Here is an 18,615-nt window from a genome sequence, read left to right on the forward strand (position 1 = left end):
AATACTCTAACTTTCCAACCTAAACAAAAAAACAGGCATGAAATTTATAGATCTACCTAAATATAAGATAGATACAAACCGCAACAGCATCTTGCTGAAATACTTTCTCTAAATTGCGTCTCCTGTTTTTTTATCTTATTCTAAACTAGTCCTAAAATTTTTTTAAACACATTATTATTCATTCGTAAAAAGTTTTAATATGCCAAAGGATCTTTTACTAATAATTCTTCATTTGACATATTTAATATTCTTTTGCCCAACCCTCTTCTCTCAATCCATTTTTATCATTATTTACCTGTTTGTTTTGTTTATTCTAATCATAAAACAAACTTCAGATAGGTTAGGTTATCAATGAAAAATTGGTAAAGCGTATGCCTACATGCTAATTAAAATTGAGATAGTTGCAAACACATTCACTTTTCATACTAAATTGACTCGAGCACCTAACTAATATTTTTAGTACTGTTCAGTACTGAAATTAGCATAATGGCAAGCAGACCTTACTTTATATTACAAGATTACTATTAATACTCTTATATACTGTATTGGAATCATTTAATTATTGTAATATTGCAATTAATTATAAAGTTCTCTAAGACATTTTTAGTCTCTTTTTTCACGTATAACTTATGTATACGTGTATAAGTTAGGTAATACTTATTTAGCAGTATTAATTAATCTGGCTAAGCAATTTTATTTTAAGTATTGAATTTGAAAACCAAATAATAATTCAACCTTTTTAATTTCAGTCCGACTATAAATCATTTTTAATTTTCTCTATTTGCAGTTAACCTTAACCATACTAGATGGCAACACAGAACACAATATACATTTTGTAATAGCCACTGTAGTATATGTGGCGCCATCTCTTAGAATACACTGGAACATTAGAAGACTGATACAGAACCGGATTTGCTTTAAATATTCAGAATAAAAATCGCAACTCAAATATTATTTGTTCTAAACTTCTGAAATCAGATTTAATTTTGTTAATTAGTTTAATATATTTGACAATCAAGAATTTTTGCAAATGGATTGAGTTCACACAGTAAAAACAAAACCGACAGCACAAACAAACAAGTTAATTTTAATCATTAATTTTATTCAAGAAATTCATCATTAAAATTACAATATACCTTTGTGTGGCAACACATCTAACTAAATTGACGTATATAATATATATTTACGTTTATATAAGAGAGCAAGATGACCAAATTTAGCAAAGAAACTTATTGGCTTCAGTATGTCGAAGAATTGCATTCTTACAATTTATTCTACTGATTTTTAAACACTTCTGGGAAAAAATTATATCAAGGATATTATTTTGTATGCCTCAAATTTTAAAGTGAATAGTGAATGAACTTGTGATGAATAAACTAGTGTTTTAGAATATAAAATAAACACACATGTACACGATATACCTTTTTGTGTTACAATAAAATAATGCTTTAGTATGTTTTAAATTTTCTCTATATTTTTCCATAGCACATTGTTGGTTTCTTTGTTTAATTTAGTTTCTTAGTTTTTGTTTCGATTTTTTAAAATGACTAATTCGTTATATATAATATGTATATACTCTTGGACAAAATTATCTCATCACTACTTATTTTATAGATAAATGAAATAACAACAATCAAAGTTTAAAAGCTTTACTAGAACGATTAGCAGAGCTGGATGACAATCAACTAATCAACCCATACACTTTTTTGTTTTGTTTTGTTTGCTCAAATTCCTTCAGTAATTGGAATTCTTGTTTGTCGTTTTTCGTTGATTTCGCCAGTACTTCGTACAGCTAACATTAAATTTTTTTCAGTCATTGTTTTTCCCATCCTGTATAGATAGACCGACATCTTATTGAAAATGAAGTTGCCCAGACAATGACTTCAGTTGGAGAAAGTATTGTAACGTTTTCGGAAGACTTGAACACATTTAAGAAGCCCGGGACAAGGACGACATGGAACGACTTCTTAAAGAAATGATAATTTTTTTCTGCCTCATTGTTTTCAGAGATACACACACACACACACCCTGTGTATTTTTACATTTTTGGACTCTTCTCGATGTTCTCGTTTTTTCAATATAATCTTCGGCAGTCTTATTCAAGGTAGTTTAAAAGATAATTATGTTTTTTTTTTTAATTTCGTAGCAAAATTAACACCCTGTATTTTAGTATTGTAATGAAATCTTATTATATGATACTTGATTGTTAATTAAGCATACCTAACATCACTGATACCCTTGTTTCTTCAACAAAAGGTATATAATACGTGCATGTCACCGGAGTGTTGACTACTATACCCAACACTAAATACAAACCAAATAATTTATTAAACATATGTTTATATAGAAAGTGACCTATATATATTTTTAATTTTAATTTTGTGTGACATTTAACATTTGACATTTGTCTAATATTGCTGACTGAATAATGTTAGTGTTGTATGCTAACAAAAAGAAGAAGTGATTAAGACATGTGCTGTTTCGATAAGTGACAGTTGAAACAACACATGACTTAATTAACAATTACTTGTCAACAACGCCGGCCACATGGTTATAAAAAATAATTTTAAATATTCAATAAAGGCTTTGTTTGCCATTTTTTCTTCAGTTGCGATTGGTTTGTTTTTAAAAATATGTGTATTTCCATATCAATTTTATTATACACTAAGAGATAGTGTCGACATTAAGGTAAGATTAAAAATAACATCTTTAATTATGATGATTGTAAAGAATGTTTTTCCATTACAGCAAGTTCTGATGAAGCCCAAAATTATGTGGCGAAAGCTTGACTTTTAATAAAAGACACTCACTTAGAAGCAGCCCTTTTTTATTGCTTCCTTAGTATTGGGTCGTTCCCGGTTACCTTCAACTGTGTTATATTTTCTGTTTATATATATTATGTTATTTATATATATATATATATATATATATATATATATATATATATATATATATATATATATATATATATATATATATATATATATATATATATATGTACGCTTTCTGTAAGGTTTGGCGATATTAGCAAATCTTTTGACAAATCATCGGTAATATTTGCATGAGATTAGAAAACTTAAATTTCGTGTTTATCATTTGGTACTGGCCAATCTCCTTTCTCAGAGTCAGCTGTTACAACATTGCTGGATATAATACTGCGTAACAGTCTCACTTTCAGTCGTAACACGTTACATTTATTTAGGCTTAGTTATAGATTAGCCGCACGTAATCGTTCGAACACTTCGCCCATATTCTTGGAACGCTCGTTCAATATTCTTCCAGTCCCAGTTAAATCATCCAAATTAACCAAATATGATCCCAAGTAGCATCTCAAATGTTTTGGGTGCATTAAATAGACCAAAAGGGATAATAACCGTAAATTGCCAAAGACCTGATCCTATCTAGACTGCTGTTTTCTCTAGATCAGCTGGCTCCATTCCTACTTGCCTGTATTCACTTTTTAGATCAAGCGTAGAGAACCAACGGAACTTGGAGAGAGTATCTAATGTATTGTATATTACTGTACATTCAGGTCAAGAGGTAACTATTTTTTTTTGTTATCGTATTAAATATAACTTGAATTTTGTAGCATTGTCTTTGCATCATAAATTGGTCTTCATTTTATTTCGTAGTAAAAAGCAGTCTCAGTTGTTATAGTTTATTATTCAACCTTCGAGTGCCTTTCTCAACTGATTTATTTTTGGTATATGTTTACACTTTATAGTCTTTAACTGAATAGGTTGAGGAGGGAAGAACTGTTTCTCTCAAGTTATTTTTTTCTAAGTATTTTTTAATTCGACATTAAAGAATGATTATGGTCTAGAGTATAGAAGGTGAAGTGCGTGAAGGTTTATGAAATACGGAGTACTTATGTTTGTTTTTGCTTTTACAAGAAGTAAAATTCAGTTAAATACTATCAAGTGTAAATACATACCAAAAATAGATCACTGAGAAAGGCACTGAGCCGAAACAGCTGTAGTGATAAGATATTATATCAAATTTTGTGGAAGTTTTGAAAACAAAAGTTTTCAGTGTTTTATTGTTATGTAAAATGAATTTCCATCAAGTAACGGTCGAATCCATCACAAATTTATTTCTACTTTGAATATCAGTCTTAAGGTACCGAAATCAACCTTCGATCGGACGAAAGCGCAATATATGACAAGTATTATTTAAATATCCTATTAAAATTATAAATTTTCCATAATTTTGTACAAATTTCATCTGTTTTCTAGCTCATCTACCTTAATGATGTTTTTGTCGCTTTTTTGATTGGTTTTTTATCGCTAGAGTTTTCTGACTTTTTGTATCTATTAAATGTTTTTACGATTATTTTTAGAATAGCTATTAATTGTTGAGTTTATGTGAAATTGTCTGTTTCCGATAGTCATTAACTTATGTTCTAACTTTTGTTTAATTGTATACGTTATACAATCTGAAAATTTGTATGATAGCTTGGATCTGTACTTAATTCATTAACATTATTTCATCATCCAATTTTAAATGATGACATTATTTTTAAATCCTAGCGGATATGCACGGAACGTTGCCTATTAAGCGTTGACTCACTTTTGCAGTGAGTTGCTTATAAAGATGTACATAAATTAGGAATACTTCGGAATCCGGATCTGTACGATAATAAAAATAAACTGACCGTTTATGTAAACATTAAATTAGTATACATAGTTTGTTGATATGTTTTGTTTAAAATACCTACCGATTAAAATTAAGGTAAACAAAACATTTCGTGGTTATTTAATTGATGCAATGTATTAAAAGGAATTGCATATTATTTGTAAGGAGGTGCGATTATGAGTTTCAAGTACTGATGTTTATTAATATACAAGCTGTAATGTGAAAATTTTTGCACAAATAATAACGGTGATTACATAATTAATAAAACAAAATAGGGATCACTCTTTCGATGTTAATCTAGCACTGTTTTGATTATTAATGTTTTGATTAGCACCTTTTATATGGATATGTTAAAAAAGATAGCAAATAGAAGTGAATAAATAAACAATTTTATAGTTGACTTGTAATGTTCATAAAAAAATCTCTACTAAAAGTTTTGTACATACCTGCGTATGCGTTTAACGTTCACATTATTCTTTTCGTTGTTTTCTTTCTTTCTTTGTACACAGGTCTGCTTTTTTTTTTCAGGTGTTTATTTCTGACGTGATAAATGATACGATAAATAACGTGAACACGTTATTTATCACTATATTTTTCTTCGTCACTTATGACTTTAGATTTTAAAGTAATCGTTTGGTCTCATTGAAAATTCCGTACAGCTAACACAAATAGTTTCTGAAACTGTTTTCTTGTGGCATTTTTAAGTTAAATATGTAGTATTTTAGACGATAGTAAACCACAATTGATTGCAATCAGAATTACGTTTTATATTTGGTTAAACGTATCGATCGGATAGCCAAGCGGGCTGGGCGGCTGGCTTCTCCTTCGCTTCACTGCGAGAGATGTCAGTTCAATCTCCAGCTCGGTGTACAGAAAACAAAAAGGCTAACGCAGCAGTTTAAAATTCTAAATGAATCTGCGGCTTAGTCTAGAACATGCTGGTATCTAATCGGCCTATGGTGGAGCAGTACGGCAAGAGATAAGGGCTTGCGGCTTGGTGATACTCCTCCATAGATCCCTACCGGAAGGGCGTGTGCCGCCTAAATACCGGGTATATATATATATATATATATATATATATATATATATATATATATATATATATATATATATATATAAACGTATCGATTTCCAACCAGAAGATTGTTAAAAAAAGCATTTAAACCTTAACGGTTTATAACTTATTTATAACTTATATAAATAAATGGACTTAAGCTTCTCAACCAGTCATAACAGGTGACGTAATAGTCATAGATGACTACTAGTAGTAGTAGTAGTAGTAATGGACGACTAACAGTTACATAGCCACCGTGACTGACAATTTTAAATGTTTTGATAAAGTAATATCTCGTTTGAAAGGTATTGAACATATCTATTCAATCATACTAATTTTGTTTGAGTTGAACCCATTAATGCCCACCGCCAAACGAGAAACTAAAAATACCTAAATCCTTTAGGAGTTGCTTTTAATTATGATCATAATTATATAAAAAAATATTTTGTACGTTTTTTAAATTTGGTTTTTGAAAAAAAAAAAAATGGTGTACCCAAGCAGGTACACTGGAACAATCAGTATAAAATATATAAAAAATAATTATATATAACCAGTAGAAATAATGAACATAAAAATGCATACAGACCAAGGAAACATTTATTAAAAATACATACATATACAAGAGAGGTAAAAAAGAAATAAATTAGACTTACTCACAATCAGTTCAATTTTACTACCTAAGACGACCGGTTTTGCTTTCTAAAATTTGCAAAGCATCATCAGGTCAGTGGTACAAAGTAAATTAAATGCTGAAATTATAAAAAGCCCATATTAGGGTGCTGTCTTATAAGGATATAGATCAAAAAAAGTTATAGATAAAAAAATGTATTGATTCCATTCCACTTTTCTTTTTTTGGTCCACGAGTTTATTTCCTCTATACCACATCTCGCTCGTATTTCCTCACTTCTTACCCTGACTCTTAGAGTTTGGTTTGTTATTTTTCGTAAGACTTACATTTCTGTTGTTTCCAGTAGACTTTGTGTTTTCGCCGTATCTGCTCTTGTTTCCGCTGTGTACGTCATTATCGGTCTTATTGTTGATTTATATATCCTGGTTTTCGTTTCCGTTGTGAGGTATTTATTTCTCCAGATTGTGTTGTTGAGACATCCTGCTGCTCTGTTTGCCATGTTCACTTGTTTTTGTACTTCTTATTCCACTTTTCCGTAGCTTGACAGTTTTATTCCCAAGTATTCAGTTTCCATCACTTGTTCTATTATTTTGTTATTTACGACTAGTTTACATCTTCTCGGTTCCGCTGATATCACTATCGCTTTAGTTTTCTCTGTTGAGATCTCCATGTTGTATATGAGTGCCGTATCTTCGAATTCTTTAATGTGTGTGTGTTAATTAATATGCATAAATTGCATTAGCAGACAGAATAACAAACCACAAATTGGTAAGGGAAAAAATCTGTTAAATTGTACTAAATTAGAAATAAACAAAATACTACTTACATTCCGGTACAAGAGTTATTATATAGTGATTGGTGATTCATAGTTCAAACTATCCATTATTACTGATAATGAGTGATCTTCGGTCAATGTTGTAACTGTCTAACAACTTAGGAGGAAGTTTCTTGAGGGGAGCTATGTTAACAGATGATATAGGAGTAAGGTATATGTTATTGTTTGTTGAAAGAAAATGTGATGTTTTATATTATTTAAATTATTAAAGTTATTTATATTTATTGAAGAGATATATTTTGAAATTTGTGTTAAATTGTTGAAAATTTTATAAAGAAAGAGGACAGTTATATGACAATGACTGAAAGTACTTGTACTATTTTGTGGGTGTGCAATTTCTTTGACTTGTAATTATCAACTTTTGATTGAAAGCATTTAATTTCTGCTAGGCAGAGAATTGTGATGTCAAATGTTAAAATAATAAATTAAAACACAATTAGGAACAAACAGGACACAATTAACATGACAAAACAAGCATAAAACTTAAAAAAAAGGGGCTTATAGGCACTACATTACTTGCTAAGGGAGGAATTGGTTTTTTTGTTGGCTACTAGTATTTTAAGAGGTAAATTTGACAAGATAATGTAGGTTAAAGTGTGACAGTTCTTCTTCTATTTCTAAAGTTAACTAAGTTTTTGAAGCTAACAGACCTTAGTAGTTAAACAATTAAAAGAAATTGAAAATGTAAGCCAATGTGTATAATATTGGCATACTTTTAACAATCACTTGCTGAATTAAATTTAACTTTAAAATTTTTTTAAGTGTGACAATCAAATTAATTGAAATAATTTTTATATAAAAAAAATTTGAAAAATTTTTTTAAGAACCAGAATTACAAAATAAATTTAAGATGAGTATTTGGTAACAGATAATAAACTAAATGTGTAATAAATATACAAAATTTTTTTGAAAACAATTACTGTAGATGTGGACGAGCATTCTGCAATGGTATGTTTAAACTTCTTCATGTTAGTTTTATTATATTAATGTGTAAACCAGAGAAATAGATAAATTTTTTATAGCAACAAATTCCAAAAATTAATTCTAGTTATTAATTAATAATGAGGTTGGTAACTCTGGTATAGATTTTTTTTATCTATATCCTTATAAGACAGCACCATAATATGGGCTTTTTATAATTTCAGCATTTAATTTACTTTGTACCACTGACCTGATGATGCTTTGCAAATTTTAGAAAGCGAAACCGGTCGTCTTAGGTAGTAAAATTAAACTGATTGTGAGTAAGTCTAATTGATTTCTTTTTTACCTCTTTTAAAATGGACTCACACAAGCAACACATTTATGACATACATATACATACAAAACACATAATTAATTATGAGCGAAATATTTTAAAACACTCTCTCTACTCAGTGCAAAGAGTTTAATTGCATTTATCACACATCCATCTAACTCTCATGTGGCATTGGCGACATCTTCGAGGGTTCGTGGTTCTTTTAGGAAAACGGCCATCAGGAGTATCCAGTATACTCTTTAGCAGCGAACCAGATGGTTTCATAGATGTGGACAGTCTTTGTATGGTTTTGTTGAAAGCTCTACAGTAATGGCGGACAATATTTCTTTGAAATAGTAGTAAATCTATTTTGTCATTTCATTTGTAATCCTATATAGTTTCCACGTTTTTACTAATTTCCACAATTTCTCCTAATTATTGTATTCCAAATACAATAATTAGGAGAAAAACTGGTGTTACTGACGCAGTTCAAAGGATTACAACATTAAAATGGAACTGGGCGGGGCATGTTGCCAGATTAAACGATGGAAGGTGGACGAAGAAATTGCATTCAGCACACCTGGATTCAGGATGCTCAAGATAGAATGCATTGGAATTATTTACGGGAGGCCTATGTCCAGCAGTGGACTCAAAACGGCTGATGATGATAGCTTCCACAAATTGATAACTGTCACATTTATCATATGAGTAAAGAGTATCCACCAACATTTTTTGCCATGTATGCCGATTCTGTAATTATTTACCCCTTGATCGAGTAAGTCCACACCCCCCCATTGATAAATTGTAGGATTTGAATAACTGAGGTTGTGACACTGCTACTTTTTCCTTGTGTTTTACACAACAACGCTTCACTTGTGCAAGGGTCTCTATGTTATCGTAATTGGTACCCATGGTTACAGCACTGTTGTCGTTCCATCTTACAAATAATATAGCACTTTCTTCATCGTAGCAATGATAATAATATCCACGATCTTTTCTCTTCATCCCTTTGCCTTGTATAAGAGGACACTTTTTTAAATGATTATCACGAACTGTGCTCGTACTCTGATACTTTTTTAAGGAGGTCTAAAACAACTTGTGAAAATAGTGGCAGTTTAGACTTTTTCGGTTTCATCTGTTCTTCGTTAGCTGAAGGCTTAGCTCCGCAGTACGTATCAATAGCATAACAGTAGCCAGTAGAACTGCACAACATCCAATCCTTCTTGCCAAAACGTACGGGCTTTGATGTGATGAATTGCTTCGCCAAATGGTGGCCAAAATATTTGACCATTGCCCCATCGATGGATAAATTTTCATGAAAAATGCCCCATTGTTGAAACTTAGCATTCAGTAAATCCATTAGCGGCCGTAGTTTAGACATTTTATCAATTTTGTTGAGTTTAGTATTGTCTGCCAAATGTATATACTTTTTAATTTCTGTAAACCTATTTCTGCTCATTGCATTGGAAATAAATGGAACATTCAGATCTTCATCCAAATTCTAATCTTCATCCTTTCACGGGGTAATTTATGGTACCGGTAAAAAGAAGAATTCCAACAAAAATTTTGATCTCATCTTTTGTAATTATACAATGATGATTATTGGAGGCTGTTGAGTACAGATTGGTTTGCTCTACAATATGATTTACAACTTCATCATCAAAAAACTTTTCAAAAACTTGTAACGTAGTTAGTTCTGCAAGCTCAGCTTTTACCTTTTTTGCTTTTTTGGAAGTTTGTTAGCTGTCAGTTCCCTCTTTGATGATTTTATTCGTTTGGACAATTGAATGTCATCATATGATTCTTCCGGGCCATCTCTATTATCAAAATCATCGTAGTTAGGATCATCCACCGTTTTATAGTCATCCTCATCTTCGAACTCGTCAATAATAACTTCAAGTTCTCCAGGAAGATCGTTAGGAATTTGGGTTGTCATCAAATCATCTTCATCAAACTCCAAAAACCATAACATTGACATTCTCAGCAAAATTCAGCTTGTTCGTATTACTTTTAGAGGTTCAGTGGCATTTTCATCTCTGACGACTGGAGCACTTCTAACGCTGCGTATAACTATTCTTAGAGCTTCAGAAAACTGAACCAAAGTAACTCATCTTCATTGGACACTGGCATTGGTCACTCAGATATCTCAATAGATTTGTCAAAATGAAGAGGACAAAATTCAGATTCTACAAAAATGCGGCGGAAACAATTATTCGTTATTTTTTTTAAATTGTTTTAATAGTAAGTAAAGACTTTTCGTTATGCACATTAATTCTGTGTGACTGGTATTATTTTTTGTTGGTGAATTTGTGAGGTAAGAATATCAAAGTATTAAGATATTTATTATCAGTGTTAAGGTTATGTTATTGTTTGATTAAAACTTTAATTATTTTTTAACGTATTTTAAGGTATTTTGTTGTTTTTTTATTGGGGTTATTTCAAAACTAAACAATAAATCATTGAATTTAATTACGAAGTTAAAAAATATTTAAATTAATATTTTATTCTTTTTAAGTGCTAGTGATTTTATCCTCTAAAAGACTTTGCATTCCACGACATGTCTATCAACTAAGCAGAAATCCTTAACGAATTTGTTTCTTGTACTCATACAGACTAGATCCGAATAAAATGAAAAAGACAGCAAAGATTTGATTTCACGCACAAAGCGTCTATGTATCTGTTGATACGTATTTCGACTTAATAAGTCTCATCAGAACAGTTATTCATAGTCCATGTCTCTATTAACATCTTTATCAACGTCTGTTACGGCTGTTCTAAACAAGTCCTTTATTATGCAGCCAAAACATTCCCTTAAATTTTTAATTCAAGAGATCCTGCACGGTCGGGATTCCGTCGACCTTCGATTCTCAAGACTAGAGTTGTTCTATAACTATCAATTTCTAGTAATGTGTTAAAAAAATGTTTTTCTTTATATTAATTAATGGAATGATTAATACAGTAGTATAAAAAATTAAACAATTCTTGATGACTTCACACACATATGATTTGAAAAATTTTCTTTCTATAGGTTTTTACAAACGTTATCGAACATTGTAGTACGCATCAATGCAATATAGTATGTAAAATGATTCATCTATTTTATTCATTGTTTATGGTGCAAAGTTCATCACACTGACGCAGGTTACATCATGGTTTATTCATAACACGTAGGAATAAAGCCACATTTGGTTTGCAAAATTTTTATTTTTACTTTCAAAAGATATATCCTTACTATTAATTGATGCAGACTTTAATTTCGACAGGTGGTTCACCGGGGGGCGTTACTAATTTTACATTAAGCATATTTTGACTGCACTTTCTTTTTTTAGATATCAATTTTCTTCGTCTATTTCGACAATTCTTATTAGTCTGGGTTCTGTTATTGTATGAATGTTACATTCTTTCTGGAAAAAGCAGATATAAACAATATTTAAATCATGAAGGTAAGTATACCAAAAATGATTAACAAATCCACAAGGAATCTACGTTCCTGTAGTTGGCTGTATACCATAATATTAAAAAATTAATTAAAATCCTTTGTAAAAGGTATATATTTAAAAACCCAAACGGGCTGTGTTAGACAAAACGTTTTCGGAATCCATCATTCCACCATCAGTGTCCTAGAAAATATGTAACCACTTAATTAAAAAGAACATGAAGTTTAAATTTTGACCAAGGTTAATGTAAAGTGTGGTTAATACTTACTAGGAGTACATGAATGTAGCCACTAAATATATGGGTAAAAACCCGTTAACAAATAATTAGTTACATTTGTTAAATAAAATACTGTCAAACAAATGTAACTAATTATTTGTTAACCGGTTTTTACCCATATATTTAGTGGCTACATTCATGTACTCCTAGTAAGTATTAACCACACCTTACATTAACCTTGGTCAAAATTTAAACTTCATGTTCTTTTTAATTAAGTGGTTACATATTTTCTAGGACACTGATGATGGAATGATGGATTCCGAAAACGTTTTGTCTAACACAGCCCATTTGGGTTTTTAAATATATACCTCTTACAAAGGATTTTAATTAATTGATTAACAAATATTCGATAACGGAGCCGAACAAATCACCAGTTTTTTTCGAAACATCAGTTTCTTTAAAATAATGATAATTTTAAATTATTTTGTGTGCTAACAATATTTATACCTGCATAAAAGAGGTCTTTATTATTTTGTATGTAATTATAATTATATCAGTTATAAGAGTAACGGTGATCTTTCAATATCTATTGTTAAGCATTAAGTCAGTATTTTTAATAGCGTTAGTTTTTAAAATGCAGTTAAAAATAATATTTTTCTATAGCCCTCCCGAAAACTAAACTTTCGGTATGATTTATTAAATCGAAAGTTTCACTTTACACAAATCGTACCGAAAGTAACTCTTTTCAGGACGATTTTTTTTCGCTTTTTTAACGAGTTTTTTTACTTTTGGAACGATTTTGAGTATCTGCGTAGGCGGCCTTAATACTACTAAACATCAACTTGTTTTTTATTATGACAGCGCTTGTCATATAAGATTCGAAAGTGTTTTCGATTTTTCATTTAAAAAAATATCAATCAGTAGTGACAGTGACGCCGAATTGATTCCACCTGAGATAAGTGAAGCTACTAAAACAGCTACTTATAAATTATTGCCGATAAAGTCAAGAAAGAGGTATGTATTGGTAGTTCATAAGTAATGTGTCCATTCAAACTATTTTGAACAAGAAATATTGTACGTAACACAATCCAAAAGTTATTTGATATAAAATTAGTAATTTATGTAAAATTTAAAAGCTATCAATAAATTTATGATTTTATTTAATAAATGATTGGTATATGTAGAATTATTGGTTTATAAAAATATTAATAATTTCTATTTAGGAAAGTTACATTATAATATAGATTACAAGAAATAAAAAGCATACTAAATACTAAATAAACATAAAAACTCACTGCAGTAGAGCTAGCATAAAAATAGCATTCCTTGTGTGTGATAATTAAAAAAAAAATTATATTCAAACAAAGAAATGTTTAACTAATGTGTAAATATTAATAGTATGAATATATATGAGCACTTACAAAAATACATAAATTTAAATTATAATATAGTATGTGACAAAAAATGTGAGTACATAAATGTGAGTACATGATATTAACTGCAGTAAATTCAAGAAATGTTGTAGTTGGTAATAAAAGTCTATTTAGATATTTATTATTTATTACTATTGACCATTAATCAGTTCTTCATAGAATTGTGATGTTTTGTTTGCAATACATTGTTTAATTTCATATTTATATTTATGTTTTTTATAATTTTTAATTTGTTTTAAATTCTCCGATAGCCAGTAATTGTTTTAGCCCAGTCTGGTTAAAAAAAGGTGGAAAAATGTTTCGCAGATATCTGAAGCTTTTAAGACATAGGTTGGGGATACTAGATGATGAATAGATGAAAAGATACTCCTAGTTTTACCTTGCGTTTTTTTTAAGCAATAATTTATGGTCACAATTTGATTTTTTTTCTATAAATTTTTTCACTTATATTTTAAATAAACAATATTTATGTCATTTTTTTATGTCAAGAATATCTTTATTTTCCCGTTTTTTTTAATTAAAATTGATAAATAATTTACAGAGATATTTGCAAAAAAGCAGTTTTTTTGCACTAATTTATAAATTTTATTAATTTTTTTATTAACAAAATAAAATGGTATTAATACATTTAAACATCAAGGAATTACCATCTTTTAGATTTGTGCGAAATTTCCCCCCGATCAGTCAAATATTTTATAAGTTATTTAATTTGTTTATCCCTGAGGCTAATTATTTAAACTATTGAGCTTGCCCTATGCATGATGCTAGACACATTCAGCAAATTTCATAGGATTCTTTAAGACTTAGACTATCTCAGAAGTTAAATGCATATTGAGTTTTCATCGAAATTATTTACAAAATAAACGTTTGAAAAAGGGGTATGTTTTTTACTTATAAACAATTGTAATAACTTCTACATTTTTCAAGCTACAGACTTGTGCGTACAACCATTGGATAGCTGGTAAAAAAGCTCACACTAAAAAATAAAAAACCTTTTATGACCAATAGGAACGAAGTTAGTGACTATTTTTAAAAAAATCATATCTTCATTGTTTATAAACATTGAGAAGTAAAATTTGAACAAATTTTGAATAAAAATCTAAACTTTATATTGAAACTTATAGCTATAAAATTTATCTAATTTTTCGAAACGAAGGTACTTTCGAAAGATCGACATAGGAAAATGGAGAGATAGGAGATAAGAGAAGGAGAGGATATCTGTTTCAGCTCCGTTTTTTTTTCGGCATCGGAACTTCAAATTGCAACACGCTTCCTTTGCAGCTGAAAGCCTCTTTTTTTATTCTGGGGTAGCTCGTCGAAATAAGAAAAACTACATAGTTTTCACTGGCCGGAAAATATGGGAAAACTCGGAAAAATTGAGTCCATTTGAAATTCACCCTAAATACTTACTTTTTTTTTAATTTGCTCGAATAGTCTGTCGCAGTATTAATAATGGTGACATAATTTTCACCCCCCATAAATCTCGGAAAATCCCGGAAAATCAACATATGTTTTTTCATTTTATATCAATGATGTAATAATACTTATATATTTTATAAATTAAATTTCAGGTAATTTTTTACACATTATATTATTATATTCCTTATATTAATTATAATTGTTTGTATTTTTATAATTAACAATATTGATTTTTATTCTATTTTTCTTACAAATATGATATACAATATTAATCTAATCTGCCTTACTGCTTTCATAAAATAAGTCGATTTTTTCATCACTTGCCTTATTAAATTTTGCAATGTTTATTGAACTTTACTTTGTTTATTTTCTTTACATACATTGGTTTAAAAGTTAAAATTTGGTTCATTTATTCGACTTCACTGTCAGGTCTGAACCTTTTTGTTGCAGGTTGTTTGTCTTCACTTATTAAGTCAGTCTTTTCATACATTAACATATTAATGGGCGATCTTAATGCCAAGGTGGGTCAAGGTAAGGTAGGAGAACAAGTAGGAAAATATGGGATTGGAAACAGAAATGACAGAGGAGATCGATTGATTCAATTTTGCCAAAGTGAAGACTGCGTAAAAACAAATACCTTTTTCAAATTACCTCCTCGACGGTTATATACATGGACATCTCCACAATATACCAAAGAAAAAATAGTGAGAAATCAAATAGACTACATTATGATAGCAAGGAGATATCATAATGCTGTTAAATGTACTAAGACGTACCCAGGAGCTGATATAGGCTCAGATCATAACCCGGTAGTTACTGTAATAGAGGCGAGACCAAAAAAGATTGGAAGACCACACAGAAAGGCACTAGATTTAAATAAACTTGGGAACAAAAATATACGACAAGAAACAGGAGAAGAAATAAATGAAAACCTCCGTTCAGTGCAGCAACAAATTAACGATACAAACAACGTTAACCAAAAATTAAAGTACATAAATACAGCTATACAAATAGCAGGAAAGAAACATCTTAGAAAAACAACAACAAAGAATAAGGGGTGGATGACACAAGATATACTAGACTTGATGGAAATATTATTGTAGATCTAGAGAATAAAATAAAAATATGGACAGAATACCTGAATGAATAATTTCAAGACGATAGAAACAACTTAACTCAGATAATCAATGCAACTGGGCCAGACATATTGAAAGAAGAAGTAGAATACGCAATAAGAAACGCTAAAAATGGAAAAGCAAATTGACATGATGAAATTCCTACATAACAGTTGAAGCTTTTGAATGATAAATCCGTAACCATAATATTAAATTTTGCAGCGAGAAGCTAAAACAATTTCGAAAGTAACTTCGTTTCGAAAGGTTCTAAGTTTCGAGAAATTGGATGAATTTTATAGCTATAAAATTCAATATAAAGTTTAGATTTTCATTCAAAATTTGTGCAAATTTTACTTCTTAATGTTTATAAACAATGGAGATATAATTAACAAAAAAATTGTCGCTAACTTCGTTCCTGTTGTTCATAGAAGGTTTATTTTTTTGTCAAATGTGACGGTTTTTACCAGCTATCTAATGGTTGTACGTACAAGTCTGTAGCTTGAAAAATTATAGAAGTTATTACAATTGTTTATAAGTAAAAAACATACCCCTTTTTCAAACGTTTATTTTGTAAATAATTTCGATGAAAACTCAATATGCATTTAATTTCTGAGATAGTATAAGTCTTAAAGAATCCTACGAAATTTGTTAAATGTGTCTAGCATCATTCATAGGGCAAGCTCAATGGTTTAAATAATTAGTCCCAGGGATAAACAAATTGAATAACTTTTAAACTATTTGACCGATCGGGGGAAATTTCGCACAAATTTAAAGGACGGTAATTACTCAATGTTGAAATGTATTAGTACCATTTTATTTTTTTAATAAAAAAATTAATTAAATTTATAAATTAGTGCAAAAAAACTGCTTTTTTGTAAATATCTCCGTAAATCATTTATCAATTTTAATTGAAAGAACGGGAAAATAAAGATATTCTTTATTTAAAGATAAATTATAAGGGAAAAAACTTAAAGATAAAAAATCAAATTCTGACCATAAATTATTGTTTAAAAAAAACGCAAGGTGAAAATAGGAGTATCTTTTTATCTATTCGTCATCTAGTAACCCCCACCTATGTCTTAAAAGCTTCAGATATCTGCGAAACATTTTGCCGTGAAATCGATGATTTTTGTATAACCAGACTGGGCTACTAAGCCACCACGTGTGTGTGACGCTCTCTCAAAAATACAGTAAAGAGTATTAAACTTCGCGATATATTCAAACTTGGTTATAAACGAACAATTTTGTAAAACAAACTCTTTTATTTGGTTTTTGTGTACTGTTAAATCCAAACACACACTAAATCAACGCCTTGACGTGTGCTAAGTTATATCGAAGGAATATCTTTTAACAGTTCCATGGTCCTAAAATATTTGGTACTGTACCCTCTGAGGAAAGGAATTCAATACGCTTTTCTCAACACTTAGTGTAGATAACAACAAAATTTCCAGCTGGTAACGGTTTGTTTGGCAATAACATAAACAACTGACGAAACGGGCTATGAAAGTTTGCCATACTTCATACGGAAAACGATTTACTAATTGGAGTTAATTTGTTACAATTTCTGAAAAAAATTTAATTTTTTTGTTACTGTGCCTAATTGTGTAGAATGATGTTAATTTTGGAAAATTGGTGTTATTTTCTTTCATTACAAGTTTACGTATTCTGTCATTAATTCTGTTTACCTGTATAAGCTGTAATATTTAAAAGTGTAATTAAGTAGAAAATGTGTTTATGTAATTACCTTGTTTATGTCTATCGTCTGTTTAATTTCAGGCTTTTTGGCAGCTTTCTTATCGCCAGAAAGAAACTAAAACGTAAAAGAAAACGAAAATTAAAACAAATACTGCAAATGTAAAAAGTAATACCTAGTAAATAAAAACAAAACTTAAATAATTCTGAATTTAGCGCCACTTTTTGCCTTGTTTTGTACACTGTAACATTAATATTTGTTGTTTAAAAAGAAGTTGTTGTTTTGATAAAGGTTTGAAAAAAATGGCGCCTCTTACTTAAATTCCTAAAAATTAATATCAACATAGTTTTGGTTACTGCAGTATTTGCCAATTGCAAATTGTTTTTATAGCGTTTTCATTATTTGTGTGATGCAATGATGATAAATTCTATTGTTAGAGCAAGAATTGTGGCGGTTTAGAAGATGGCCGCCGTCAGCGCAAAAATGTGAAAAACGTGGGTGTAAGTCTCTCGAGTGTGCAAAGAGTATGACGATGGTACGAAGAGACTTGTCTGTTGACGTGTTGACTCGAAGACCTAGTGCAGAACTATAACCGCTAGAGATGATTGCTTTTTAATAATTTAAGAATAATTATAAATATAACTAATCGGACGAGATTTACAGTAAGTATAGTATAGAACTTATTTTATATACGTATTCTGATTCTGTTTTTGCAAATAAAAAATGTAGATACATTATTAAAAGAGACTTACTGATGTATCAGTGATGAAGTGACAGTTTTTTCATGGCTTTGTTCGACATAATAGGAACAATAGTAAAATAGTAGATCACCCATTCAAATAATCTTTATTGTGAAAAATATTGAATTGAATCTAATTGTGCCATAGCTCCTTGTCACTGTCGCGGTTTTTCAT

At 29.8% G+C, this 18,615-nt stretch overlaps 1 protein-coding gene across 2 annotated transcripts in view; it reads right to left on the reverse strand.

Moving 5' to 3' along the window:
- Positions 1-18,615, reverse strand: part of IP3K1 (inositol-trisphosphate 3-kinase-like protein) — a 404,655-nt gene that overhangs the window by 305,400 nt on the left and 80,640 nt on the right. Inside the window, exon 3 of one of the 2 annotated variants that reach the window (XM_072536988.1) lies at positions 17,753-17,818. The exons of the other annotated variant lie outside the window; for it this stretch is intronic. Coding sequence (XP_072393089.1) covers positions 17,753-17,818 — 66 coding nt within the window. The remainder of the gene's footprint in view (positions 1-17,752; positions 17,819-18,615) is intronic. 2 annotated transcript variants of the gene reach the window in all.

This window comes from Diabrotica undecimpunctata, chromosome 7 (assembly GCF_040954645.1).
Source record: "Diabrotica undecimpunctata isolate CICGRU chromosome 7, icDiaUnde3, whole genome shotgun sequence".
In the NCBI taxonomy this organism is placed as follows: domain Eukaryota; kingdom Metazoa; phylum Arthropoda; class Insecta; order Coleoptera; family Chrysomelidae; genus Diabrotica; species Diabrotica undecimpunctata.